Source organism: Dama dama, chromosome 9 (assembly GCF_033118175.1).
Source record: "Dama dama isolate Ldn47 chromosome 9, ASM3311817v1, whole genome shotgun sequence".
NCBI lineage: Eukaryota > Metazoa > Chordata > Mammalia > Artiodactyla > Cervidae > Dama > Dama dama.
This window is the reverse complement of record NC_083689.1, coordinates 52,285,583-52,313,376: the sequence shown is the minus strand read 5'-3', so window position 1 is coordinate 52,313,376 and position 27,794 is coordinate 52,285,583. Positions and strand designations below refer to the sequence as shown.

Here is a 27,794-nt window from a genome sequence, read left to right as displayed (position 1 = left end):
AACACTTGTAATCTGGAATACTTGCAATCACCTGGAATGCTTGTTAAAAATGGAGATTCTCATTTAATAGTTCTGGTGGGGCATAGGAATCTTCATTTTTAAGGATTCCCCAGGTGATTCTTGTGCCCATCAAAAGACAAGTCTAGCCTTCCTGGCTAGTAATACTGGCTTAATAACAGGGCAATCTGGGAAGATTGTTAAAAACCTCACATCAATTCTGACTAAAGAGGTTTGGGCTAGAGCCCAGGCATGTGCCTTTTTAAAAAAGCTCCACTTCTATTAAGAAGTTGAAAGAGATTCCCTCATTTTACGTGATCGGCCAGAGAAAGCAAGCAGCATGCTTCAAAAATGTGGATGGTAATGTGTGAGTTTGAAGAATCCCAGAATAACTCAAGTGTTCTACCGACAGGCAGGGCAGGGGCTTGTGTTCATCTCACCTTTTGTTTCTTCTTTAGCCTTCTGAGTTGCTAAATCCGCCAACCAGTGCAGGGCAGAGGAGGGTGGGGCTGTGTCGGGGCAAGGGGGCCTGATGGCTTTTAGCTCACTATTGCTATTTGATGTCGAACTGTCTGCTTTCAGAGGCTCATCTGATCTGCTGTCAGTATTGTCGGCTTTGGGAACATGGTCTGTCTCTGGTTGTGTTCCCGGTGCAGTTCCTCCTCCGCCTGAGAAGGTGGTTTCATTTCCAGAAGAGGCACTAGGGTTTATGCTAGGAAGCTATAGCACAGAACGCCAAAATGATTAAAGTGCTGTCCTTGTGTAGAAAAAATACAATGCAAATAGTAAGGACTGATGACACTAAATAAGTCTGGGAAAGCAATTTGGAATTGTCCCATAAACTGCTATTTCACTCACTCATTAATTTAATATATATTTATTGAGTCCTATATGTGATAGAAACTATGCTAGGTTCTATGGAAAGAGCAATGAACAAGACAGGGTTTTTGTTTGGCATGCCTGAGGCTCAATTTCTACAATGGCAAATCGGTGATCAGAACCTGACTGCACAAAGCTGCTCTGAGGATCAAATGAGATAGTATATGCAAAGAGCTCAGCACAGTGTCTGGCATACATAAATGCTCAAATTCTGTTGTTAAAATTTTCCAGATGATGTGTTCTAATATATCAACTCTACTGAAAACATATCTTGAGATTTCTCAGGGTTAATCCTTGTACCTCTTATTGATCACGTGTAGCATTCCTGGAAAGTCCTCCAAAAGTAAGCAGTGTGTTTTTTGTTTTTAAATAATGTCTTATTCTTAGTGGTCACCATCAAACTAGAATGACCTCCACCTGACAGAAAATGGGAAAATTACTGCCTCTCTATGAAGGCTTAGGATGGTTTCAGGTGGAATGATCCCAGATCAGTGGGCCAATATTCATGTTTCTTTCCTCAGTACCTAACATGACAAGGCAGGGTCCATGCACACAGATAAGACTGTATTCCTAGTGACCTTTTCTATACTCTTTATCTGCATAAAGACCCTGAGGTATAAATCCTGACAAGATGCGAAGAATCTCTTTGTGCTACTTCAACCAAGCCTGAACTGGTTTTAAAGACAAATGAAAAGAAACTCACACCAGTTAGGGGGAATTTAAATCCCTCCAGTAACTGTATGTGCTCTCTCTAGACAGGCTTCCCTATCCCCTAGTTGCCCAGGAATCCAAGAGTAGCCTGGAACAAAGAACTTAAGTTTCTCTCAGTTTACCTGTGAGAAACACCACTTTTCACACCATTTTACCTGTGACATCCCATTAGTGACAGCAGGTCTCAATACAGATTTGTTCTGCCGACTAATACAAGGGCAGTTTGCTTTAATTCCCCACTTGCCCCGGGCAGCATGTACCATGTCTCCAATATTGTAAAGAGCTGGAAAAAAGATAATTATAATAATAATAATCAACCTTGGAATACTTTACATTATCTCTCTCAAGCCTTACAACATTTCAATGAGGTAGCAACTTGTACCCTTGATTTCTGATGATGAAACTGAGACTCAGGGAAGTTAGGTTATTTGCTTAAGTACATAAAGTTGGTAAGTGAAAGTACTAAGACTTTAACCCAGGTCTATCTAGCACTAATGTTCCATACACATTTAACCACTAAGCTACACTCCCTCCCTCCTCTAGTAAACATTAACAAGGTGTCCTTCAGCAGAAACTCTAAGGGTAGATTCCTTAATATTCAAGCGTATATAAACGTTTTGAAAAGTATACTTGAGATTTAGGTACTTTACTATAAGTTGGAAGCTATTCTGCTTGCATACACTGGGGTATAAAGATACAGGGGGTGGTTCCCCAAAGTGAAGGAGACTATAGGCAGGGGATTCACCAGCTTCAGTGTGTGAAAGTATGTTAGTGAAAGTATGGAAGCTGGAAATAGACTTTCTGGAGGAATCACTGAAGTAAGTTGCCATATGACCATTCCTTCCTACTGGCAAGCTGCCTTCTTCATGGTTTCAAGAGCTTTGATTAGCTTCAGCTGGATTTTTTTTTTTTTAAATATATTTATTTTTGGCTGCACCATGGGGTATGCGGGATCTTAGTTCCCTGACCAGGGATTGAACCCAGGCCCCCTGCATTGGAAGCATGGAATCTTAACCACTGGACCATCAGGGAAGTCCCTCAGCTGGATTTTTATAAGCCTAAAAACAAAGGTCTTTCTGGAAGCCAGGGGACTAGCTTTTTCTTTCCTTTTTTTCTTTTTGCCATGTTACACAGTTTGCAGGATCTTAGTTCCCCAACCAGGCTTAAACCCGGGCAGAGTTTGTCTCAGCAGAGACAGCACAGAGTCTTAATCACTGGACCACCAAAGAATTCCAAGACAGGTTTTTTCTATTCTGGCCCTGCTGACCATAGGAATGTAAAATGACATCTGAAAAGCAATACACCCCTACACCCAGCAAGGTGAGGTAAAGTATGTGCCCTGGTGGCATATAATCAATCTAACATTTCTGAAGATTCAAAGTCTCAGAGAAATCTTGTGAAGCTTAAAAACAGTCAAGCTGACATAAACCATTTTACCAAATTTTATAGTGTATACATTATAACTTAAAAATATTTTTCTCCCACCAAATCTAAAAAAGGAATGCCTTTTACCTGTGCCAGGGATTATCTGTGTGGGCATGAGATTCTCTGGTTCATGGGACTGCCCCTTTGCACACTTCAACCAGGAGAAAACCTCTTCATCACCCATCTCTTCTGTCTCTGAAACAGAAATGAATGACTTTCCTATTTATGAGGGTCAGAAGATGTATCTCTCTCAGTGAGTGAGAGTTTCAGACTCTAAAGGCCAATTTTCTCATGGGTCAAAGAAGATCACAGCTAACTTTTATTTATTTTTGGTTATACAGTTTGTGGGACCTTAGTTCCCCAACCAGGGATAAAAACCATGCCCCCTACTGTGAAAGCAGAGTCTTAACCACTGGACCAACAGGGAAGTCCTTAACTTTTAAAAATACTGCTTCACTGAGGTATAATTTACATAAAATTAGTTCAACAATTTAAAGTGTACGCTTCAAATTCAAATATATTTGAATTTCGACAAAGGTATCTAGTTGTAGAAAACTGTGTGACATTCAGAATTTAGAACATTACTATTCCTTCCCAAAGTTTCCTTTAGCCCTTTGCAGTCAATACCCTTTCCTCAAACCCTGGCCACTAATGATCAAATTTCTAACACGAAAGTTTTGCTTCTTTTAGAATTTCATATTACTGGAAACATATGGTATGTCATCTGTCATTTGTGTTGAGATATTTTCATTTGGCATAATGATTTTGAGATTTATCCATATTGTTCCATGTATAAATAATTCATTCCTTTTTATATCTGAGTGCTGTTCCACAGTTTGGATGTACCACATTTTGTTTACCCACTCATGAATAGTTGGACTGCTTTCAATTATTGGTGAATAGTTGGACTGTTTCCAATTATTGGCTACTATGATCCAACCAGTCCATCCTAAAGGAGATCAGTCCTGGGTGTTCATTGGAAGGACTGATGCTGAAGCTGAAACTCCAATACTTTGGCCACCTCATGTGAAGAGTTGACTCATTGGAAAAGACCCTGATGCTGGGAGGGATTGGGGGCAGGAGGAGAAGGGGACGACAGAGGATGAAGATGGCTGGATGGCATCACCGACTTGATGGACATGAGTTTGAGTAAACTCCAGGAGTTGGTGATGGACAGGGAGGCCTGGTGTGCTGCGATTCATGGGGTCGCAAAGAGTCGGACATGACTGAGCGACTGAACTGAACTGATGAATAAAGTGCTACAGACATTCAAGCACAAGACTTTGTGTGGACATATTTTCATTTCCCTTATACATACTAGTAGAATGCTAGTTGATGTTTAAATTTATAAAGAAATAGATATACTGTTTTCCAAAGTGATGGTACCAAATTGCATCCCTACCAGCAATGTTTAGTAAGTTTTAGTTGCTCCATATCCTTGACAGCACTTTGCACTCTCAGTTTTAAAAATGTTATCCACCCTAGTGGGGATAGTGGTTTCTCATTATGGTTTTAATTTGCATTTCCCTAGTAAGTAATGACAGTTTTTTCCATGTGTTTATTTTTCATTGACCTATCTTCTTTGATGATGTATCTGTTCAAATATTTTTCCCATTTAAAAACTGGGTTGTGGGGACTTCCCTGGTGGCACACTTCCAGTGCAAGGAACTTGGGTTTGATCCCTGGTCCAGGAAGATTCCAGATGCTTTTCCTTGTCTTTTTAATGTTCTAATTTTTTGGCTGTGCTGGGTCTTAGTTGCTGTGTGGGCTTTTCTCTAGTTGCAGACAGTGGAGGCTACTCTCTAGCTGCAGTGTGCGGGCTTCTCATTGCACTGGTTTCTCTTGTTGCAGAGCATGGGCTTTAGGGCACTCGGGCTTCAGCAGCTGCGGCACACAGGCTCAGCAGTTGTGGCTCCCGGGCTTGAGAGCACAGGCTCAATCAGCTGTGGCGCACAGGCTTAGTTGCTCCACAGTATGTGGGATCTTCCCTGACCAGAGATTGAACCCATGTCTCCTGCATTGGCTGGCAGATTCTTTCTAACGGAGCCACCAGGGAAGCCCTTCCTTGTCTTTTTTTGAAACTATTTATCTATCTAGTCAGTTATGTTTGGCTGTACTGGGTCTACTGTAGCAGGGGCTAGTCTTCCCTGTGGTATGCGGGCTTCTCGTTGCAGTGGCGTCTCTAGTTGCAGAGCACAGGTTCTACACACATGGGCTTCAGCAGCTGTAGCACTTGGGCTCAGTGTTGAGGCTCACAGGCTCTAGAGTGTGGGTTCAGTAGTTGTGGCGTATGGGCTTGGCTGCTCCACAGCATGTGGAATCTTCCTGGACCAGGGATCGAACCCATGTTGGTAGGTGGATTCCTATCTACTGTACCACCAAGGAAGTCCTATATTGCTATTACTTTTGCTTTAAACAATTATTATTTTAAAAAGATTAAAAATAAGAAAAAAAGTCTTTTATATGTACCCACATATTTACCATGTAGCACATTCTTCATTCCTTTGTATAAATCCAAATTTCCACATTGTATCATTTTCTTCTGCCTGAGTCACTACCTTTAACTTTGCAGCATGGGTCTGCTGCTGATAGAATGATGAATTCTATCACTTTTTCCATTCCTGGAAAACTATTTCACCCTAGAAAGATATTTCCACTAGGTATGAATTCTAGACTAACAGGTTTGTTTTCAGCACTTTAAAATGCTGTTCCATTGCCTCTAGAGTATAGTTTTCTGACAAGTTAGCTATCATTCTTATCTTTGTTACATAATGTGCTTTTCCTCTTGTGCTTTTCAGCTTTTCTCTTTACCACACTGTTTTTCAGTAAGTAATTAGGATGTGCTTTGGTGTGTTTTTCTTAATGTCTTTTTCATTTGAGGATTATTGTTGGACTTGTAATATTATAGCTTTTTCATCAAATTTGGAAAATTTTTGGCTTTATTTGTTCCAATACTTTTTCTATCTCTGCTCTCCTGCCCTTTCTCTTTCTGGAACTCCACTTACTTGTTTGGGAGACTACCTAATGTATCTGGTAGTTCAACAAGGCACTCTTCAACTTATAAATTTAAGTCCTCTGTCTGTACTCAGTTTTTTATAGTTTTTATTTTATGTCTTCAAGTTCACTGTTTCTTCTGCAGTATCTAATATGCCACTAATCCTACCTAGTGTAATTTTTTCTGAGATACTTTTCATCTCTAGAAGTTTCATCTGTCTTTTACATGTCTTCTATGTTACTCATTATGTTTTCCTTTATGTCCAAGCATATTAAAAGTTATTTTAATAGCTGTTTTAAGGTCCATTTACAATAACTCCATCATCACTGTCATTTCTGGATTTGTTCTATCAATTGTTTTCTTCCTCCCAGATTACTGGTTGTATTATACTGGTTGCATTATTCTTTTCTGTACACCAGATCTTTCTTCACCAAATGCAGAGCTTTGTGAGTTTTACGTTTCAGAGTACTGGATTTTGTGTAATCCTTTAAAGAATGTTTGGTTTTACTGTAGCGTATAACTAAGCAATTTGCAGATGAATTTGATCCTTCCAAGTCGTGCTCTATACTTCATTATGGCAGCTCCAGAGCAACCTTATTCTGGGACTATGTTAGTTCTACTACAAAGGGTGTGACCCCTTTGGACTCTATCCAATGTCTCTCCACTCTGGCTGGTGGGAATACAAATTGTGAGTTCTGTATACTATTCAGTTGAATGGCTTGAGGACAGTTTCCTCTGATGCATGTGCAGACCACTATATAATAAAAAAAAATTGAGATGATTTCTCTAGATCTGGTGTTCTTTCTGTAGCACTTCAGTACACTGCCTCACTCTTCTCAGATTTTAATCTTGGTCTGAACTTGTGAGATTGCCAAACTTTATTTTAATTGCCTTTCCTTGTGGTAAGGCTAGAAACTGCCTCCAGGCAGTAAACTGGGGCAACTGTAGGACTCACCTTGTTTCTTCATTTTTCTGAGGGAATACAGACTCAAGCTGCCTGTTGTCCAATATCTGAAACTGTGAAAGTGTGAAAGTGAAAATCGCTCAGTTGTGTCTGACTCTTTGAGACCCCACAGTCCATGGAATTCTCCAGGCCAGAATACTGGAATAGGTAGCCTTTCCCTTCTCCAGGGGATCTTCCCAACCCAAGGATCGAACCCAGGGCTCCCACATTGCAGGCAGATTCTTTACCAGCTGAGCCACAAGGGAAGCCCAAGAATACTGGACTGGGGAGTCTATCCCTTTTCCAGTGGATCTTCCCGACCCAGGAATTGAACCTAGGTCTCCTGCATTGCATTGCAGGCGGATTATTTACCAACTGAGCTATCAGGGAAGCCCTCTGAAACTGTGGTTTTGTATATTTTGTCTGATTTTCTTATTGTTTATGATAGGAGGGCAACTTCTACAGAAGTTTGTCTTTCATGGGCAAAAGTGGAAGATCTTAGCTGTGTAACATGCAGTACCTAGTGAATGTGTTAACCACTTGACATACACTATCTCATTTAATCCTCAAACAATGCTGTGAGGGACATACTTGTATTATCTTTGTTTTACAGACAAGGAAACGAGTCTGAGGGGTTAAGTAACTAGCCCAAGATACCATAGGTGGTATGATAAGATACAGAAGTAGGATTCAGATCCCAGTAGTCTAAGCTCTAAATCACTGTTACAATGGTTACACTGTATCATAGAAGAGGGAAGAATGATGAAGTCAAGGGGCAAGGAAGATTCTTGGCAGGTAATAAGATAAAGCAAAAAGAAAGTGAAGCAAAGGATTTGAGTAGACATTTTCCCAGGGAAGATAAACATAGGGCCAAAAAACACATGAAAAGATTCTCAACATTAGTAGTCATCTGGGAAATGCAAGTTAAAATCACACTATATACTACTTCACAGTCACTATGATGGTTATAATCAGACAGATAATAACAAGCGTTGACAAGGATGTGGAAAGTTTGCAATCCTCATACATTGTTGGTGGAATTATAAAATGGTGCAGCTACTTGGGAATACAGTTTGGCAGTTTCTGAAATGGTTAAACATAGAACTGCCATATGCCCCATCAATTCTACCACAAGGTATATATTCTCAAAAAAAATGAAAACACACATCCGCACAAAAACTTGTAACAAATGTTCCACTATTCATAACAGCCAAAAGCAGAAACAACCCAAATGTCCATCAACTAAAGAATGGATGAAGAAAATGTAGTATATCCATACAATGGAATATTACCTGGCAATACAAGGAATGAAATACGTGCTATAACACGGATGAAACTTTGAAAGAGAATGCTAAGTTTAAGAGGCCAGTCACAGAAGGCCATATATTGTATGATTCCATTTATATGACATGTACAGAATAGGTAAGTTGATAGACACAGTAAGTAGACTGATGGTTACCAAGGTTTAAGGGGGGAAGGAATAGGGAGTGAGTGCTATTGAACGCAAGATTCATTTTTGGAGCAATGAAAATGAAATTAGATAGTGGTGATAACTATATAAACTTGGGAATATACTAAAAACATTTGAAGTGTATACTTTAAAAGTTTTAACCTTCTCAGTTAAGCTGGAGTATTGGCAATTTTAAGACCTCCCAATGTGACAAAACATAAGCTAAAGAAGGGGCCCATAGCTATTTCTGCTTCAGTTTCCAAGTCCACACCTCCACTGACAGTTCACCTTCAGCTGTATAGGACAACATTTGCTCACCACTGCGTGGTCGGCTTTTCCTGAGCCTGTAACAGTCAAGGCAGACCCCAAATCCGCATTTGCGACAAACCCAGTGGATGTTGAAGAGGGTTGTTTCACACACATCACACATCTCCCGTACACCTCGGACTGCTCGCTTCCATGCCACTTTCTCTGGTGGAAAAAGGAAGAGGAATACTGTTGGCAATGATCATCCTGAGAGAGAGCAAAAGATCCCAGATCCACTGATTCCCATTCAAGCATTTTGTCTAGCAATTAAACTCAAAGATTCATGAAGTTCGTATTTCTATAATTGTTAAGAGAAACAAAAACATGGAATTTCTAATATTTCTGAACAAGTGTCAGTGAGAATGAATGCCATATGTTGTCACTTAATAGATACTATAAAATTTTCAAATTGGGGAAGCTTGAAATAAGAGGATTTTTCTCTTTAAGTATAGGGCATAATTTTATAGTACAATATTCCTTGGTCTAGAAATAGGGTATAGTATCTCATAGACATGGAAATACCATAAATGTATGAATAATATGGGTTTAAGGTATGAAACACAACAACCAGTAGCACTTAATCTATTCACAAACCATCAAGTATTACTACTTACTGACACAAATTAGTTCAAAGCGAAGAAAATATTCAGAGTGAACCAAACCCAAATAGGGATCAAAATGCAAATTATGGCAACTGTGCTACAAAAATGAAAGACAAACAGGGAACGAAATTTTAGTCTGTTAAATGCCAAAGATGAAAAGACTGAGGACTGCTAGGCATAGGTATTGCTTTAGCTATTCAATTTACTTCATATAGAAGTTTTAGCAGCCTTAATTCATCCATAGAAAATGCTATCTGCCACTCATTCCACACTTCACTTTAAGCAAAAGAAAATGAGTTTCCAACTAGAACTGCCTAGAAGACAAGCAAGAGGGTGCCTTACGGTGTGGCTCCACCATCATCATGGCCTCCTTCTCAGACATCACAAGTTGGCAGAACTGGTCTCCAACATTGGCCAGAATGTATTTTGAGGTTTCTAGGTCTATTCCTTCTGCTAGGGAGGAAGAGGGAATCCACAGGTTCATGGCATCAGGGTCACTTTGCTGGGGACTCAGAAACCCTTCCACTCGGAGTACACCTTTTCGAGTGAAGATCAACCTGAGATAGGAAATACACAGTCAAATACACAGTAAATAGCAGCAACCATGCAAACCAACACCCACTTAAAAATCCTACGACCTAAAAGAAATTAAGTGAGACTTAATAGGAATCAGGCAGAGTTAAGAACTTGTACCATATTTGACCAACACAGTATGCACTAATAGAAAGGCTTATTGTTAACACTTATTAGGTCCAGGTTCTTTAAAGAGCTGTCTACCAGTTTCTCTAACCACTTATTCCATACCAGCAACCACACCAGTAAATGTGACCAGAGAAAAATACAGATCTGTGCTCACTGTCACACTTGAAATGCCTGTCTGCTTACATCAGGTGAGCCTTTAATGCTTGTTTAATATCTTCTTTCTTTTCAAAACTCCAGTATTATTTTCCCCACGAGGACCTTGCTAATTATTTCACTCAAAAACTTCTGCAAGGAGCCAGAAGAGAGAATTCCCACAAGCTCCCACCACACTATCACACATTGCTACACCTGCCCCCATGTACTCCATCTCGTCTTCTGCTACTATGGATGAACTAGTTCCTAGTGAAGACCAATCTCCCCACCTCTGCTCTACACCTTATTCTCTTGCATAGGCATCGCTTCACTAATTCTCTGTTCTACATCTATTTTCCTTTCTTTTTGTCGTTGTTCAGTTGCTCAGGCGTGTCCGACTCTTTGTGACCTGATGGACTGCAGCACGCCAGGCTTCCCTGTCCTTCACTGTCTTCCTGGAGTTTGCTCAAAGTCATGTCCACTGAATCAGGGATTTTCCTTTCTACTGAATCACTCTTGTCAGTATTTGAATGTGCTATCTCAGTCCCCTTGATCCCACATCCTCCTTCATTTATCTGTTTGTAAGAGCAAAGTTTCTTAAGAGATTTGTCTATACTGATAGTTACCAGTTCCTTTCTCTTTTATTTTCTCTTAAACCACAACATTCAGATGTCCTCTCATCAATCTACCAAAACTTTATTTTGGCTGCACTGTGTGGCATATGACATCTTGACTTCCTGACCAGGGATGGAACCCACATCCCCTGCAGTGGAAGCACGAGTCTTCCACTGAACTGTGAGGGAAGTCCTAAAACTGTTTTTGACAAGGTCATTCCCCCCTGTTAAATCCAAAGGTCATTTTTTGTCCTTAACTGACCACACCCAATCACCAGCATTTGCCAGAGTTCATTATTCCTTCCTAGAAACACATTCTTTAGTTGTCTTCCAGAATACCTCACTGGCTGTTCCTTCTCAGTCTCCTTTACTAGTTCCTCCTCATCCTGAAACAGGAGGGAAGAGGGAGGGCACAGACTTTAAAAGAACGACATAGCCCAAGGAACACGACATAAACTGATTAGAACAAACAGGTCCAAGATGTCAGAGTGACTTCCACTAGACCTTTGAGCCTCAGTATACACTCATTAGAACACATCAGCAAAGTAAACTGACACACCCACCAGTGCCATCACAGTTCTGAGGCCAACCATCAAAGACCCAAAAGTGGGCGATGGCCCAACTCCTGGAAATCCTTGCCCTTTCCCAGGATGACAGAGGATGAGATGGTTGGATGGCATCACAGACTCAATGGACATGAATTTAAGCAAGCTCTGGGAGTTGGTGATGGACAGGGAAGCCTGGCATGCTGTAGTCCCTGGGGTTGCAAAGAGTCAGACACGACTGAGTGACTGAACTGAACTGAATTTCCCAAAATAGCTGGAATAATCCCCCCATCATTGTTGTTGGTCAGTTGCTAAGTCATGTCCAACTCTTTAGGACCCCATGGCATCACCACATGTGGGATCTTAGATTCCCAAGCAGGGATTGAACCTGTGCCCCCTGCAGGGGAAGTGCAGAGTCCTAAACACTGGACTGCCAAGGAAGTCCCCCATCAAGTAGCCTCTCTAGCCTCCCCACATATCAATCCTCTTTCCCTTCTTTATCTTCCTCATAGTTAAACTTGTTTTTTTTATTTATTATCTGCATCCCTAACAAGCCTCCGGAGGGCTGGAATTTGATGGTTTTGTGTACTGTTTAATCCTCAATGCCCACAACAATAGCTGACACACATTAAATGCTCAATACACATTTGCTGAAGAAGTGAATCCATGCCACATGGATAAACCACTTGGATTTTTTTATTTAAAAAACCAAGGACTCTTGAATGATTTCTTAGAAGAAATTCCTCTTCTAAGTTTATCAAGCAGAAGCAAAGTGAGTAAATAGCTATTGTTTGGTAAAAGCAAGGGACATTTCAAGGATTGTCAACAGTTATCCCTATTTTAAAGAAGGTTCACGTTATCTCCTAATCTTACTTCCCCTTCTTTCTTAGGGGACGCAAATTACTCTAGCACTAAAGAGGAGTAACTGGTTAAGCAAATCTATAATACAAAATGGCATCCTTCTGCTCACATCACTGGTTTCAAATGGAACTCAAGTTAGGAATAATAACACAGTTCAGGGGGCAGCAGGTGAGACTGGTAAATTTCAGTTCTCTTAAGGGCAAAGTCATGTATCATTTCACAACCTAAATAACTAATGGGATGGCAGAACCTTAGCACAGACTCTGAGAGCAACGGAGTTTAGGAAAACAAGAAAAAGATGCTGAAATATGTTTACCAATTCAGAGAAAGAGTGGAAGTTATGTATCACTAAGGAAACTGGGAAGGAGATGAAGAGAGGAGTTTGGGTACCTCCGGAAGTGAAAGAAGCGGCAGGCCACAGTGGAATCATCTTGCTCCTGTTCCTTAAACTTCCGATACCGCTCCAGGCGGCACTCACGACACTTATGCAGGTGAGGGGCTACATTAATGCACGACCCATCCTGCAGGAAGGGCTCTCCGGACTGCTTCAGCTTCTTTACTTTGCTCACATCTTTCAGCACTGACTGGCCCACTGGGAGAAGGCAGAGAGAGAAATGGTTGGTCATGAAAGGTTTAAAAGAGATGCAAAAACATAATCCTCCTGAGGACAGACATTGTCCTGACCTGAGTCACTCCTTGCACTGGATGGGCATGAGCCCATCAGGTCCATCCTTGGCAGAAAGGAACAGAGGGAACAAAGAGTCTTCAACTGGGAAGTAAAAACCATGGAGAATTTGTGGGAAGTACCCCATGACAATGAAACAACACTGAGTATGGGTGAGGAAAACTCAAGAAGGCAGAAGGTAGCTTCTTGCCACCAGCCCCTCAGGATACAACTGTTCTACTAATCAGGAACTCTTGGGGTTTCTATGGGAAACCAAATCTTAATGAGAATGGTAACTTGCCATTTTCTTAGACACTTGTCTTTACACAATTTCAGACCATAACCTCACTCCACAGGAGTTAATTGCTTTTGAAAGAGGTTTAAAACCATAAATATGTGACAGACAGGAGCAAACTGAGGAGCAGTTCTCTTGCTTCATCAACTCTACTAAAGGCTGCTATGTGAGAATAAAGACTAGTACTGAGTAACTCCCCTACGTTCATTAAAGGGGAAGGACCAAAGGCAGGAGAAATACACTAAGGGAGGAAAGAGCTCCTGACCAAAATTAACAAGACTATCAAGACTTTGTGGGGTTATCATTAACAGGACAGATATCCCTCTTACAGTGCTGGTTTAAATCAACCCTGCCTTGAACCAGATGATCTGATGAGGGATCCCTACTGCGCCCTTTGGACTATGTAATTCTATGAGATTATAGGACTTTCCATCAAAAAGAGGGCCTCTGCTGCCCAAGAGCACAGCAAGCATTTGAGGCAAGTGCCAGAGCCAGGCCCATGGATAATCTCAGCAGGATCACCTTTCAAGGGAGCAGTCCGAGGCCGGCCCTTGGGGGCCTGCTTCCCTTTGCCTTTTCCCAGCAACAGCTCAGCACTGCGTTCCCCATTGGGGCCCAGCTTCCCCATCAGGTGCTCCGGAATCCCCTTCAGGCCGGTCTTGGCTTGCAGCTGCTCCTCAGAGTCGCTTAAATCTGACAGGTCACTATTGGTACTGGAGTCTGAGTCCTGTCTGCAAGCCAAGCTTCGCTCATCCAGTGAGAACCTTTTCACAGCTTCAAAAGGAGCTTTGTTCTCCTGTGAAAAATCTGCTGGGGAGGACAGAAAGCTGCCTGAGTGCCTGCCAAAGACGTTACTAAAGGTTTTAAGGAGAGGATTGTCCTGCTGCCCAGGCCCCACAGTTGGCCTCTCCTCTGTGGGGCTGGAGGAGAGAGTAGGCATCTCAATGGGCTGGGTGAGGCTGCTGGTGGGGGAACTGGAGCGGCCATTCCCCATGGCAGAGAGGCTTGGCCCCCCAGTGGTAAGAGCTGAGCCCAGAACACCAGACACCAGTTTGGAGGAGTCAGTTGTGATGAAGAGGGTTTTCTTCTTTGCTAAAGATGCCGAATCAGTAGAGGAGTGAGACTCGGGCCAGCTGGGTGCTGCCTTGGAGGTGACAGTGGTAGCAGAGGAAGAGCTACCTGAGGCCTGAGATGCAAAGCTGCTGAAAGGGCTATGTTCAACTTTCTCCACAAATGCCAAGAAAGGGTTAGAAGGCTCTTCTCGGGACAGTTTCGGGGGCTGTAAAAATAGATTTTCATGACTGTCTGGGGTGCGGGCATTTAGGAGGCTCCGTGGGAAGGCTGGCGTGAGGGTGGGCATGGACTCTGCAGGCACTTTCCGATCCACAGAGCTGCCAGCCTTAGAGCCTGATTTAGTGTCTGCTCCGAGAGTGGATCTCCCTTTACAGAGGCTCTCAAGGCTTTGTTTAAATGAGTCTCGACTGGAGGAATCATCAGCCAAATTCTCTGAAACGGTAGTGAAGTAGTTACTGGTGGGTAAAGTTTGGGACATGCATTGAAAAAACAAGTTTTTGGAGAGATCAGAGTCTTTCTGAGACTCTGGTGCTGGGCTACAGCCAAAAGAGAAGCCCAAAGGTTTGTTCTCTGTGGCAAGAACCCCATTGGACTGGCTCCTTCCACTTCCAAAAGTCAAAGCTTGTGATGAACCCGGGAGAGATGCTCCAAATCCAGAAGAGGCCAGGATAGAATTCCTTGAATTCTGAAAAGAAGATAGCCAGAGTTAGTGATGCTGGCTTCTCTTGACAATCTTATGATATCTTCTTGGACCTAGCCAACATTTCTTATGGGTCAATCAACTTTTCTCTCCTACAATTCCAGGGAAACTGCTCTTATAACTGTTACTTCACCAGGAAAGAAAACTGCCACAGACAACACAGAGGGGTCTTTAGCAAGGTGAGACAGAGATGGCAGGATGAAATGATACCCTTGGCTGTCAACCAACTGATGGTCAAAGCACCAGGAGGCTGTGTAGGCTTCTAAGTTATCTATTTAGAAATGAAGACTCTGCCAGGGAACTGAAGAAAGGGGTTCCCGAATATAAATGAGCTTTTAGTTTGAAATAGAGTGAAATATTACTAGTGACCCTGTAATATTAATCTACCTCAAAGACCTTAGGGGCTATGGTTAAAGCTTTGGTTGATTTAAGTCATTGCAAATTGCCCACTCTTACAAAAGTGACTTCAGCCCTATGAAAAGCTCATTGTACATTAAGGAAAATCACTTGTCTGAAATTGTCTGAAAATCGTTAAGATGGACCCAAGTCAACGTAAAAGCTGAATTATCTGTTTCTCTTAAAAGTTAGACCTAAAGGTGCTAAATTAAAGAGACATACCAGTTACTGAACACTTCTGTTATCATTATGATTTAACAAGTCTCCAAAGTGGAGAACTATAGATACTGATAACATCCACCAACAAAAGCATTCAGCATAACAAACTGGAGAATGACAAAAAAAATCTTTTTTTTATACCTTAAAAATGCTAACTTCCGCATTTGGATAAAGAAGGATGTGTACATAAAGAGGGGTTAGAATCACTTTCATGTAGTATATCACACACTCATATACGTGGATAATACAGAGAAATATCCATAGGCAGGTAGGTACAAGTACTTACATAATACTTATATTCACTTTAAAGTATTAGAAATAAAAATTATTTCATGACTGCTTAATAGATATGGAGTTTCTCTTGGGGGAGAAGAAAATTTCTTTATGTAGTAGTGATGGTTGCATAACATTGTGAATATATAAATGCCGTGATACTGTACACTTCAAATGGTATAAATGGTAAATTTTATGTGTTAACTTAATTTTTAGAAAATTAACATATACCAAGTAAATGAAAGGGTGTTGTTCAAAAAAAAGTGGGATTAGGGGGTAGTTTCTTCATTAACTATGTAAGAGGAGTCTACATTAGGACTTTCTTTGAGGGTGGCAAAGAAGCATGAGAACCAGGCAGGCCCTCTACGGCTTGCCTCCAGGTAACATCTGCTACAGAGACCAGTTCATGGCATTTCAATAACTTAGTTCATGCTCCTTTTTTCTTTTCCTTCCCACTAACCAAAAACCACTGACCTAAAACTCCTCCAAATAAAAAGAGAATAGAGAGACACAGCACTGATGCTATGCTGTTGTTTCACTGGCTGGATCTGGCCAGGTCCCTTGACACCTGCGTGACTGCAAGGAATGAGCATAAGGATCTCAGGTTTCACTACTAAAGTTACTCTCTAAAAATAAACACACACATGGACTTCCCTGGTGGCTCAGTGGTAAAGAATCCTCCTGCCAGTGCAGGAGACATGGGTTCCATCCCTAATCCAGGAGGATCCCACATGGTCGTGGAGCAACTAAGCCTGTGCATCACAACTGAGCCTGTGTTCTAGACCCCAGGAGCAAAAACTACTGAGCCCATGTGCTTCAACTACTGAAGTCTGAGCACCTAGAACCCATGCTCTGCAACCAGAGAATTCACCACAGTAAAAAGCCCTTTCACTGCAACTAGAGGAAAAGACAGTGCAGCAATGAAGACCCAGCATAGACAAAAATATTAAATAATAAATAAAATTATATAAAAAAATACACACATGAATGAAAAATAATTGGATGCTCTTTCATTTTCCTACAACTGATTAAATTTCAAATCCTTTTCTTATAAGAAAGTGATGACAAACTGATTTCAACACAATTTTTAGGGCAGGAAGTTTCCTGATGGGCTGTGTCCCTGGTTCATGATGGAAACATCCATTTCTGGACTTTTAAATCATATCCACCGCCCCCCCCCCCCCAAAAAAAAAAGAAAAAAAAAATCATATCCCAAGAGAATACCTAGGCTAACCCACTAGTAAAGTTACTGACACAGTCACAGAAATTTCTCAGACCTGCTTGGAAAATGCCCTCTGAATCTGCACTTCATCTATTCAGATTTGCTACTCCAAGAACAACAGTATTCAGTGGATCTCTTCATGAAGCATGTAATATTTGCTCTGTTTTGTAATCCCCATTTACATCTATTCTGCCTTTGACATGGATCTAATTTTAATCAATGTGGGCAATATGATGACTTAAAAAGAGGAGAAATCCACATAAGATCCCCACCTAGTTCTCTTGGGAATGCTGGTAAACTAACAGAGAACAAATCATGAAGAGTGTAAACTTTGCATTTACAGGCCTTCTCTTCTTCTGCCTTGGCACTTCACCTCCCTCCCCATCCCTGCACACTAAAGATTAAAAAACTGGATCTGCTATGGAGGGGAAGAAGTCAGATGAAATGTATATGTCATGTTTTATATGACACTGTTATAAAACGATTCCATTTTAGGATGTGAGCTCCTTTAAATAGGATTTCAATTCTTTGTTTATAATATACAGTACTTAGCACACAGTAGTTTCTTATACATAATTTATAAAAGTCATTTAGTATTTTATTTGTAGTTCATATTCCAGTTTGAATTAATAGCCAATTTGAAAAGAAAATATGGCCAGCATCATTAATCATACTTTGGTGACCAAAATAAGAGCCAAAAGAATATAAAAACTGATTTTGATACTGTTTCAAATTTGATTGGGGAGCCAACTTGATGTTAACTTTATTTAACAAAAGTTCCATTTCAGCAACAATATATGCATATCAGATAAAGAGCCTAGCAAGCTGGATACTACCACGATTAATTTCATCAAAATTTCCAAGTAAGGCTTAAAAGATTAAGTTAAGAGGGGAAAAAAACCTTCTATGGTCATATCAAAGCGGCCCAGCCTCAAAGGAAAATATAGAAAATGATGAACTGAAAATGGGTTGGTAATAGTAGCTTTCACATAGCCCTAATTATAGTGTTCACTGTTTCCAACACTATAATTCATTAACCTTGCCTCTCAAAGGCCTGGTGGAGGCTAAACCACTACATGAACTAAATAGATAACTGAATTTAAAAGATTCCCCATTAGATCTATTTTAACGACACATTAAATTGGATTGTATAATCAAGTTTTGATTAGCCCAACTGTTCAGGTGACTTTTAAGAGCTGAGAAAGTTTTAAGAATATACACATTTGTCCAACAAGCAGTAAAGGACTATCCACAGAATACAATTTAAACACATCTCAGAAATACTCCTTCCCTATGGCATCTGAGATGCTTTTTAATGTGTTAAGAACAAAGTAGGGTGAAAGGGTGAACCCACATCTTGGAAATCTGCCCCTGAAACAACTCACCTCTCCTGGGGCCTGCGACCAGCTGCCTTTCTGTTTTTCCGGCCCAGTCCCTGTTGCAAGGCCAGTGTCTGAGATCCTCACCGTGGTTGGGGTGGAGCTGGCGGTAGTGACCACAGCTGCTGAAGCCACCATACACTGGCCAACTTGATCCAGTGTTTTTCCTGCCTCTTTATTTTCGGCTCCACCCACCTCTGGGGCCAAAGGTGTCTGACCTGTGGCTGTAGAATACGGAGTGAAAGGTAGAGGTGTGTCCCCACCCACAGGCTCATCCTGCACCACCAGAGTCCTGCCGTTTTCTTTGGTGTAAGTGGCAAAGCGAATGTTGCGGTTAATCTGGGGGACAAATGTAGTCGGTGGCTGCTTGATTCTCTGATCCAGCCCTGGCTCTCCACTGGCATTCCCTCCTTTCCAGGGCCCTCGGCTTGCCTCGCCTCCATCGCTCCCATTACTGTCTACTTCACCCCTGTCTCCTTTCAATTTCTTTGATGCAGGGTCACACCCAGAGTCCGAAGCACTTTTCCTCCTCCGGCCATCTTTCCCCTCTATGCTCTCTCTTTTCTTCTTTCCTTTGGAAGATTTTACTGCTTTTAACGTACCCCCCTACAAAACAAAATTCAAAAAAGATTTATTACAAGGGACTTTCCATCCTGTGAAAACCATAAACCATTAGCTCTTTCCCATCTCTAGAAGCAGACAATCAAAGCTGGGACAGATTGCCAAATTCCAATGCCAGCTCTAAGACATCCCCTTTGTTAAAAAGTTCCAATCTTCCTGTGGTTCAATTTACACACACATATTCAAGATAATAGTTACTAGAGGTTAACTCACTTGGCAAAACTTCCCTTAAATGAAATGTACTCCTTTCTTTTTTTTTTTTTTTTTATTTAGTTTTATAAAAGTCCTCGTCTTTGTCTTCGTCAAAGCCCCTCCGCCAGTGCGGGGACGCTGGGAGCGCAGAGATGTAGGCCGCCCTGCTCTGCGCCTCCTTCTCCTGCTCCTGCAGGAAAAGGATGTACTCCTTTCTTAAATGGACTTTTTCCAGGATTTTAAAAATTTGTGGAATTTCTTTTACAAAAACGGACTGATAAAGCTAGTCTGGGAACTTATTTGCCCCTTGGTGGAAAAAAAAAAATCTGCTTTATATTTATCTCCTTGTTTGACAGAAACTGGAAAGTATTGAAATATAAAGTCTCCTCTATCTAGAAGTCACTAAAAACTGGTGACAACTTAACAATAGGAAAAGAAACACTTATGAGTCTGTGACCAGAGGAAAAGTGAGCCCAACAGAGACGGGTTTGAGTTGCTCTTATGGACACTATAAAGAACACAAACAATTTCCAGATCTTATTTCAAAGCATTAGATACAAACAGGGGGAAAACTAAAAAGGCAGGCTACAATAACCAAAAACTCAAATCTCTTAGCTCTTTTAGTAATTTCATCCTATCTCATGAAATCTTATTTAGCCTTATTTGAAAGGTCAGTAACCTTAAAAGACACAGAATTAGAAGGGGGTAATTCCTATCTCTGAGTGAAAACTATTTCCCTGAGAAGGACAAGAGGACAGGGGCTTGGGACACAGTTAACACTCTCTCAGGCAACGTATACCTGGAACATTCTTAGATTGATATCCTATTATTTCTTTTTAGCTGCATTTAACTAACTTTCAGATAGTTTCATTTAGATAATGTGCTGGGGTGGCAATAAGCTAGTGACATAGTTATTTTGGCTGTTATTATTTACCAGCTTGATTAATCGACTCTCATTGCCCTTGAATACATATAGATTCTTTGTGCAGATCTGTATCTTTGTTGTAATCAATCATTATTATAGCTCTTATAACTGAATTTTTTTCAAATTTTTCATTTCTTCTTGCTAGTTTTCTCTTCTTTTTTTTCTGTCTTCATTTTTTCCCCCTTAAATTCCTTCTGAAAACATTAACCAAAGCTCAAGATTTACTTGTTTCTCCCATACTTTTGGTAATATTAATCTAAGTTTCTAAATCTTTCATTTAAGAACTGTTTCTGTTTGTTAAGAATTATTTTCATTTGATCATTTAAAAATCTTTTTACCCGTTCTTCAACCTCTATCATCACTCAGTTTTCAGCGTTGTGAAGTATTTAAGTATGATCACTGAAATCTTTCCTTTCTTGCTCACTCTTTCCAAGAAAATGAGGTGACCATGGATCTCTAAGAAGCGTTACTGTAAAACTTGGCAGATTTGTCAATAATTGTATTTTGCTAGCTAAGAAGATAGTCACACCATGGCAAAGCTGAAAACAGAAGAATCAACGTCTGTTGCTGAAAACCAAAGATCTCACCTTTAACTCATTCAGCCAACTTACAGAGCCTGGCTCACAGCAATTTCCCTGAGCAACAACTTGTATGTATGTCCTACTAATGGTGAGCTACTCACATGTGAGTAGATTAGAACACTCAGACCAGTACTCCCTAGCTATATGTGGCACAATCTAAATGTACCTAGCATATAATAGGTGCTTAAAGAACAAATGAAATGAGGAAGGAAATAAAAAAGGGACCCAATACAGCATCAAAGTAACAAGTGTTTTTCAGCCATGTAAGCACAGTCAAGAGACTTATCCTATTTGTAATAATATAATATGTAGTAAAGAACTATTAAATTTTACCGATTCTACTTTTCTTACCCTAATCTTGTTTTATCAACCAAAATGACTGGATAAAGAACAGGAAGAACTGTATACCCAGCAGGAGCAGCCAAGAGAGCAATACAAACACAGGTGCTAAGAAAACTATGAAGAATATATGGACAGATGGCTGTCCAAGTCAATGTCCTACTGAAGGAAATTCACACAGGATTCCTTGATTGTTTCAGGCACTGATTTACAATGCGTCTTTTAATGGGTTATGATAATTCTGAATGAACCAAAAGTTGGTCTGATTCAGAAACTATGGAGTAATCCACTGTGTGCTGAGCACTGAACTAGGCACTAGTTTAGTTTGAACTCTTCTTGGGATATGAAATTTCAGATTTCATATGGAGCTCACTACCACCTAATGGAAAGAAAAAAGGATGTAGCTTCTTCTCCATTTCTTATTACTGGGTAGGTCATGAATACTACTACTGCTTATTATTACAGCTTTGTCTATTGTATCTTTTAAATATACCTGTCCTAAAAAAATGTAAGAAAAAGGTAGGCCATTTTAAAACAGTTAGGCAACATAGCCATAAAGAAAAGGGTTTGCTCAGACTAGGTCTCTTTCTCGAGATTATCCTCCCTCAACTAGACAAGACTGTGGTGAGAGCAAGAACTGTATAGTGGTCAGAGCTTGAAACCCAAACCTATTAACATGGATAACACACACATAATGAAGTCTATGTAACAAGATAATGCAAGCTCATGAGTCTGCTCAGAGACTCACTCCATTACTGTACCTCGCTCTGAGGCGCCGAATTATCCACGAGCATCACATGGATCAATCTGGGATCTACGGACTTGATCTCACCACTCTATAGAAGGAGGGGGATAGAAATAAGAAAAGAGGAGAAAGATTTAATGCCTGCCCACCAAAGACATAATTATGTATTTTTTCTTACATAATCTATGCAATTATCTCTATTTGTTTCTACTTCCCTGCTAGAATGAAAGCTCCATGAATAGGGATCTCTATTATTTAATTCACTGCTGGAATAACATTTGAAACAAGGTCTAGAATATGGTAAGCACTCAAATATTTGTTAAATGAATGAATGAAAAAATTGAGTTCAATGCCCAATTGTCTCTTTTAGGGTTACTAATTTCAAATACTGCATCTCTAAAACCTTCCTATTCTGTAATTAAAAAAACAAACAAACAAAAAATGAACTTTCCTGGTGGCTCACTGGTGAAGAATCCACCTGCCAATGCAGGAAACATGGGTTTGATCCCTGGTCCAGGAAGATCCTACATGCTATGGTAACTAAGTCTGTGAGCTACAACTGCTGAGCCTGTGCTCTAGAGCACAGGAGCCACAACTACTGAGCCCATGTGCTTAAATTATTGAAGCCCTGCCAGTGTCAGAGCCAGAGCTCTGTAACAAGAGAAGCCACCACAATGAGAAGCCTGCATACCGCAACTAGAGAGTAGCCCATAGACCCTGCAGAGCCAAAAATAAATATAAATAAATAATAAAATTTAAAAGAAAAAAGAAACCTTCAGAAAAAAAACTAAAGGTTTTGGCAGGGGCCAATTTGACGGATACTGTCAGATTTAATGTGTACATCCTTTGACCTGGCAATTACACACTTGGGAATTTATTTCAATAAATAAATAATGTGAAAAATGTATGATGATATATGCTCAAGGATATTCACTGAGGCATTATTTGTATTAGTAAAATACTGGAAATGATTTTTAAATGTCCATCAATTTTAAATTAAATTAGTTATAATATACATCAATTCAGTGGATAGTATGTATCTGTTTTTAAAGAATTAAGTAGATTTCTATATATATTTACAGAGAAAGATGCTAGTAATTTAAAATTAAGTTAAAAACATAAATCAAAGAACTACATGTATCATATGATCCCATTTGTTAGTACAGTATGATTTATACAGTTCTTACCTAAATAGACAGTATAAAAATATCATATACACACATAGAGAGAAGGTATTTGGAAGAATATGGAATATATACCAAACTGTTAATGGTGGGTACCACTGTCAGGAGTAATATTTGCCTATGGGAAGGGATGGCTTTCATGTTCTATTTTATATATATGTGTATCATTTGAAATTTGTAAATGAAGATTGAATAATTTAATAAATTAAATAAAGAAATAACTAAAATCATTATGCTCATATTACATGTGACTGCTGAGGGCAAGTCTGAAACCAATTCAAAGGTGTTATAAATACATATGTGTTTGCCTCAAAATACTCTTGTTTTTGATAGATAATTCTCCAGGTAGTTATAGATGCTATGTTTTTTCTACTTATTTCCTTAGAAAACAATTCATTTTATCAGCATCTAGGGGAGAGTGGCATAAGTATTATAGAAGCAAATGCTAATTGATTAGATTTGTAAATAATAAACATTATGAATATGATAAAATAATGATAATAGCACTTCACGTCTGTCTACTGTTGTATAGATTTCAAAGCACTTTTCAATACATCATCTCAGTTCCCAAAACACATACTGTGAGGCCAAGGGTGGTTACCTAATTACATCTAATTTACAGATGAGAACACTGAGGTTGAAAAAGTAGAACAGCCTTTCTCAAGGTGATAGAATCAAAAGTGATAAAGCCAGAGATGGAACCCAATTCTTCTTACATGTAATGAAGTGCTCCCTTACTCCATACCACCCATGGTAAGGGGATGGATGGACCGCAGACAAAATAACACAGAGCCTCACCTCAGTTACGGACACCTCCATAAGACGGGTGATGGAGTCTTGATGGCTTACAACACCACAGAGCCAACTTTCTTCTCCCTCTGGCTGGTATACTTTGACCCTGTGACCTTGAACACTGTAGGGACCTAAAGAAGAGATCAGTCAGTACTGAATATTTTTGGCTAAGCTGTATTTCATGATTGTTCCTAAAAATCAGAAACAGAAAGAAGACTTATTGGCATTTTCAATCCTCTTGTATGGAGTTGAATAAATGAGCAATTTCAGATTTACTATACACAGCAATTTAAAAATAAAACATAGTTTTTCCCAGTGACTTTTGTAAATTTTATTTGGAGATTTCTTAGACTATCCTAGGTTCTGATACCTTATCTCAATCTTCTAATTCTAGAAGTAATATAGGAAAGAGAAAGGCAACTTACAAGTCAAAAACTATAGATAATATGAAAATATACACAGATCTATCTGACATATACTTAAAAAAAGTAGGCTAGTAAGTTGAATGTATTATTTTGTTATGTTAGCATAAGAATGACACATAACCATTTGCCCTTTGCAATCTTACTTTCAATACAGTAGGTGGAGAATTCAATTTATGAGGTTTCCAGCCTCTGCTCTAATAACAATCTGAACAAATATAGCACCTGTCTTCCTAAGAACATTGAGTTTCAAAGATATTACTTTATCAGCAGGTAATGTTACCCTACAATTTCAGCTGGCCCTCCAAGAACAACAGTTTCTCTCTCCTACATATCTTATACATTTGAGACTATATAGTTAAATCACTGCTTATTTTAATTATCTTTCAGAGCTATAATTAAGCTTAATTTTTCTATACACATTCATATATATGTCTACGTCTTATCCTGTCCCTTGATTTCCTTCTCACTGCTACCTATTTTTCCTCACTATCTTTCCTCTCTCATACCTTTCCTTGATCATTAAACATCATTTCACACTGATACGTTCCTTCTTCAAAGAGGCCAGTTTTCCTACCTTTACCTATTTAGATTTAGTTTGACAAAAGAGAACCAAGAGCCCTATTTCACTGAAAATCATTATTATCATGAGGTCAGGAAGGACAAAGAGCAGATGTACAACATGAAGGGAAGGATAAATGAAGCCAGAGTCTACCCTTTGTGTAGAATCTTGGGCAAAATCTGTATGTAAAATGAAAAAGTTAATAAATCTCTTTTCTTTTCATTCTTAAAAGTTAACATGCTCTTAATGTGAATGAGTCTGTGGACACCTTCCTTTATGAACATACCTTACACTCTAAGTTGTTATTTGTTGGTGTTAATAGTCTTTGGTCCACTGAACCCTACAAGACAGTATGCTCAACAAGGGCAGAGATTTTCTAGCTTGTCGTTAAATCCCAGTACCTTAACACTGTGTCGACTGCAAGGTTAGTCCTTACTAAATATTTAAGAAATAAAGAAATTTTTAAAAAGACAAAATTGCATATTATGAAAGGTAATACAAAAAGGAAATTGGTTTGAGGGAGATCCTATTTTTCCAATCCATTCTAGAGATCCAGCTAACTAGAGTTACTTGTGACACTACCCACAAAAAGAAGATAAGCACAGATGTTTTAAGAGTTGCATGGTGTTTCCCCCATTCTATCACTTTCAACATTGGCCATACACCCGATTCAGAATTCAAGGACAGAAGACTATTCTTACCTCGGCTGAATATCTCTTGTAGCTTTTGGTCACTGATCAAAGCATTAACTGTGTCTCTCAGAGCAGCATGTTCCAAAAGAATCTGGTTTTGGCTATCTGTTCCCATCTAGTAAAGATAAAAGAAGAAACAACTGAATACTGAAATAAATAGCAATAATATCTAACCAGAAGAGAAAAATTATACCCTTGAGGAGCTCTACATCAGCATATATCAAAATGTTCCAAAGAACCCTAGTCTGACTACAAGATGTTCTACAAAAGTTAAAGATGCTACGATCATTTAGGTTTAGGAAATATTATACCTCCCTTGAACAAGGTGGGAAGGGGGCAGGACATCAACTGCTTCCCCAACCCATCCAGTCAAAAATCTGTGTATGTCTGACTCACCTAAAACTTAACTCCTAATAGCTTACTGTTGATTGGAAGCCTTACTGATACATAGTTGATTGACATCTATTGTGTATATCCTATATATTTTTCTGTATTCTTAAAATAAAGCAAGAGAAAAGAAAATATTGAAATCTTGAGGAAGAGAGTACTATACTGTATTTATTGATACCCTATGTTCATGATATCTGTTTACAAGATGAACTATCTGTCAATGCACTACATCAAGACTGCCTTATTCAGGGCTTCCCTGGTAGCTCAGTGGTAAAGAATCTATCTGCCAATGCAGAAGATACGGGTTTGGCCCTTGATCTGGAAATATCCTACATGTCACCACAACTATTGAGCCTGTGCTCTAGAGCCTGTGGTCTGCAACTACTGAAGCCTGTGCGCCCTAGAGCCCATGCTCTGCAACAAGAGAAGCCACCACAATGAGAAGCCCACACACTGCAACTAAAGAGTAGCCCTCACTTGCTGCAATTAAAGAAAAGCCTGTACAGCAACGAAGACCCAGCATAGCCAGAAAAAAAAAGACTGCCTTATATAAAACAAAACACTACAGATATTAAAAGTATTACTAACATTAGACATCTAAATGAAAAGACACAGTGAAAAAAAGTCATCTTAATTTATAGGTACTATATTTATTGAAGAACATCCATACACTAAGTGGACCAATGTAGTTAAAACTTGTGTTGTTAAAGGGACAACAGCATACTATATCTTTCTACAAACTTGCGTTGTTAAAGGGACAACAGCATACTATATCTTTCTACATACAATAGTACATTTAAAGGCTCTGAGAAGACATGTAGGAAAAAAGCATGTTTAGGTAAATGTTCTTCATACTTATTTGACTGTAAAACATTTTATTCCCTGTAAATCTTGTTATTTTGATACTTATCCACAATTCACTGAGTGCCTATTCATACAAGCACTAGGATTACAAAGATGAATAAAACAAGACTGATGAACTGATGAGAGGGAGTGAGGCCTAATAAGGCAGGAAGACATTTCGACAAAAAAAAAAAAATCATCATTAATATTTCACAAAACACAGTTTAGTAAATATTGCTCTTGGCTGCCTCAATAAGACAGCAAAACTCTTGGAAGTCTCCTAAATTTTAACATTCAGACAATAACTCTTGTGAGAAATAAATATTATCATCCATATATTCTGAAACTCTAACTCAGATACTAGCTTGTTTAAACTACTAACCTATCCCTTTTTTGTAACTAAAAATATATCTAAGCTCTTCAATATTTAATGTTGATTGGAACCAGCCCAAATTCCCAGCCTCCTTGCCACCGGCAAAGGTATAGGCCCTTCTCAGACAAGTTACAGAAGCAGACACCTCTGGAAAGTCACTACTTCTCTGGAACTGTGGTCTTAAGTATAAAGTAGTTTTAGGGTAAGGTGGGGGTGTGGAGGGGAGAAAAGAAGCCTCAGTCACCAAATGTACTTTTCAAGGGAGCAAAGAAACTTTAAAAGGCACATGGATTAAAAAAAAAAAAAGGCACATGGAATTACTGGGAGAAAGTACTTGCTTCAACATTAAAAGAGAAGAGGATCGCTTCTCAGCCTTTTGGCTAAGATCAAGTGTAAAAGAGAAGAGGAAACACTCTATTTACAATCAACAGAGAAATTAGCAGGGAGAGAAATAAATTCAGGACTAGACCAACTGATAAGTACCTGGAACAAATGCAACCCATTAGCATCTGACAGGAAACGAAGCTCCCGATCCAGAAGGTATTCAACTGGAACCACAGAACCCAAACCGAGTTTATCTACCAGGGGAGTGAAAGTCTGTGAAATACAATGACAAGAAATAGATTAGTACTTGGGAGAGAAAATAAATGACAATTAAACTGAATATCTAGTTGCAAAGAAAATGTCCATTATTAATATATATCTTTCACTTCAGTAAATTCAGATAAGCTAAAGCATAAGTTCTGAGA

General features: G+C 39.5%; 1 protein-coding gene and 1 non-coding gene across 3 annotated transcripts in view; both read right to left on the bottom strand.

Moving 5' to 3' along the window:
• KDM3B (lysine demethylase 3B) overlaps positions 1 to 27,794 on the bottom strand; it is a 56,286-nt gene that overhangs the window by 14,057 nt on the left and 14,435 nt on the right. The window contains exons 3-14 of one of the 2 annotated variants that reach the window (XM_061151399.1): positions 27,529 to 27,642; positions 25,449 to 25,554; positions 23,770 to 23,894; positions 21,804 to 21,878; positions 18,391 to 18,990; positions 13,644 to 14,880; positions 12,553 to 12,754; positions 9,651 to 9,865; positions 8,719 to 8,871; positions 3,100 to 3,207; positions 1,743 to 1,870; positions 438 to 717 (exon numbers count right to left, since the gene is read on the bottom strand). In XM_061151399.1, the coding sequence (XP_061007382.1) occupies positions 438 to 717; positions 1,743 to 1,870; positions 3,100 to 3,207; positions 8,719 to 8,871; positions 9,651 to 9,865; positions 12,553 to 12,754; positions 13,644 to 14,880; positions 18,391 to 18,990; positions 21,804 to 21,878; positions 23,770 to 23,894; positions 25,449 to 25,554; positions 27,529 to 27,642 (3,343 nt within the window). The remainder of the gene's footprint in view (positions 1 to 437; positions 718 to 1,742; positions 1,871 to 3,099; positions 3,208 to 8,718; positions 8,872 to 9,650; positions 9,866 to 12,552; positions 12,755 to 13,643; positions 14,881 to 18,390; positions 18,991 to 21,803; positions 21,879 to 23,769; positions 23,895 to 25,448; positions 25,555 to 27,528; positions 27,643 to 27,794) is intronic. The other variant, XM_061151400.1, reaches the window with a different exon arrangement.
• TRNAW-CCA (transfer RNA tryptophan (anticodon CCA)) lies at positions 2,547 to 2,619 on the bottom strand. The gene has a single exon. It is a non-coding gene; the product is annotated as a tRNA-Trp (tRNA).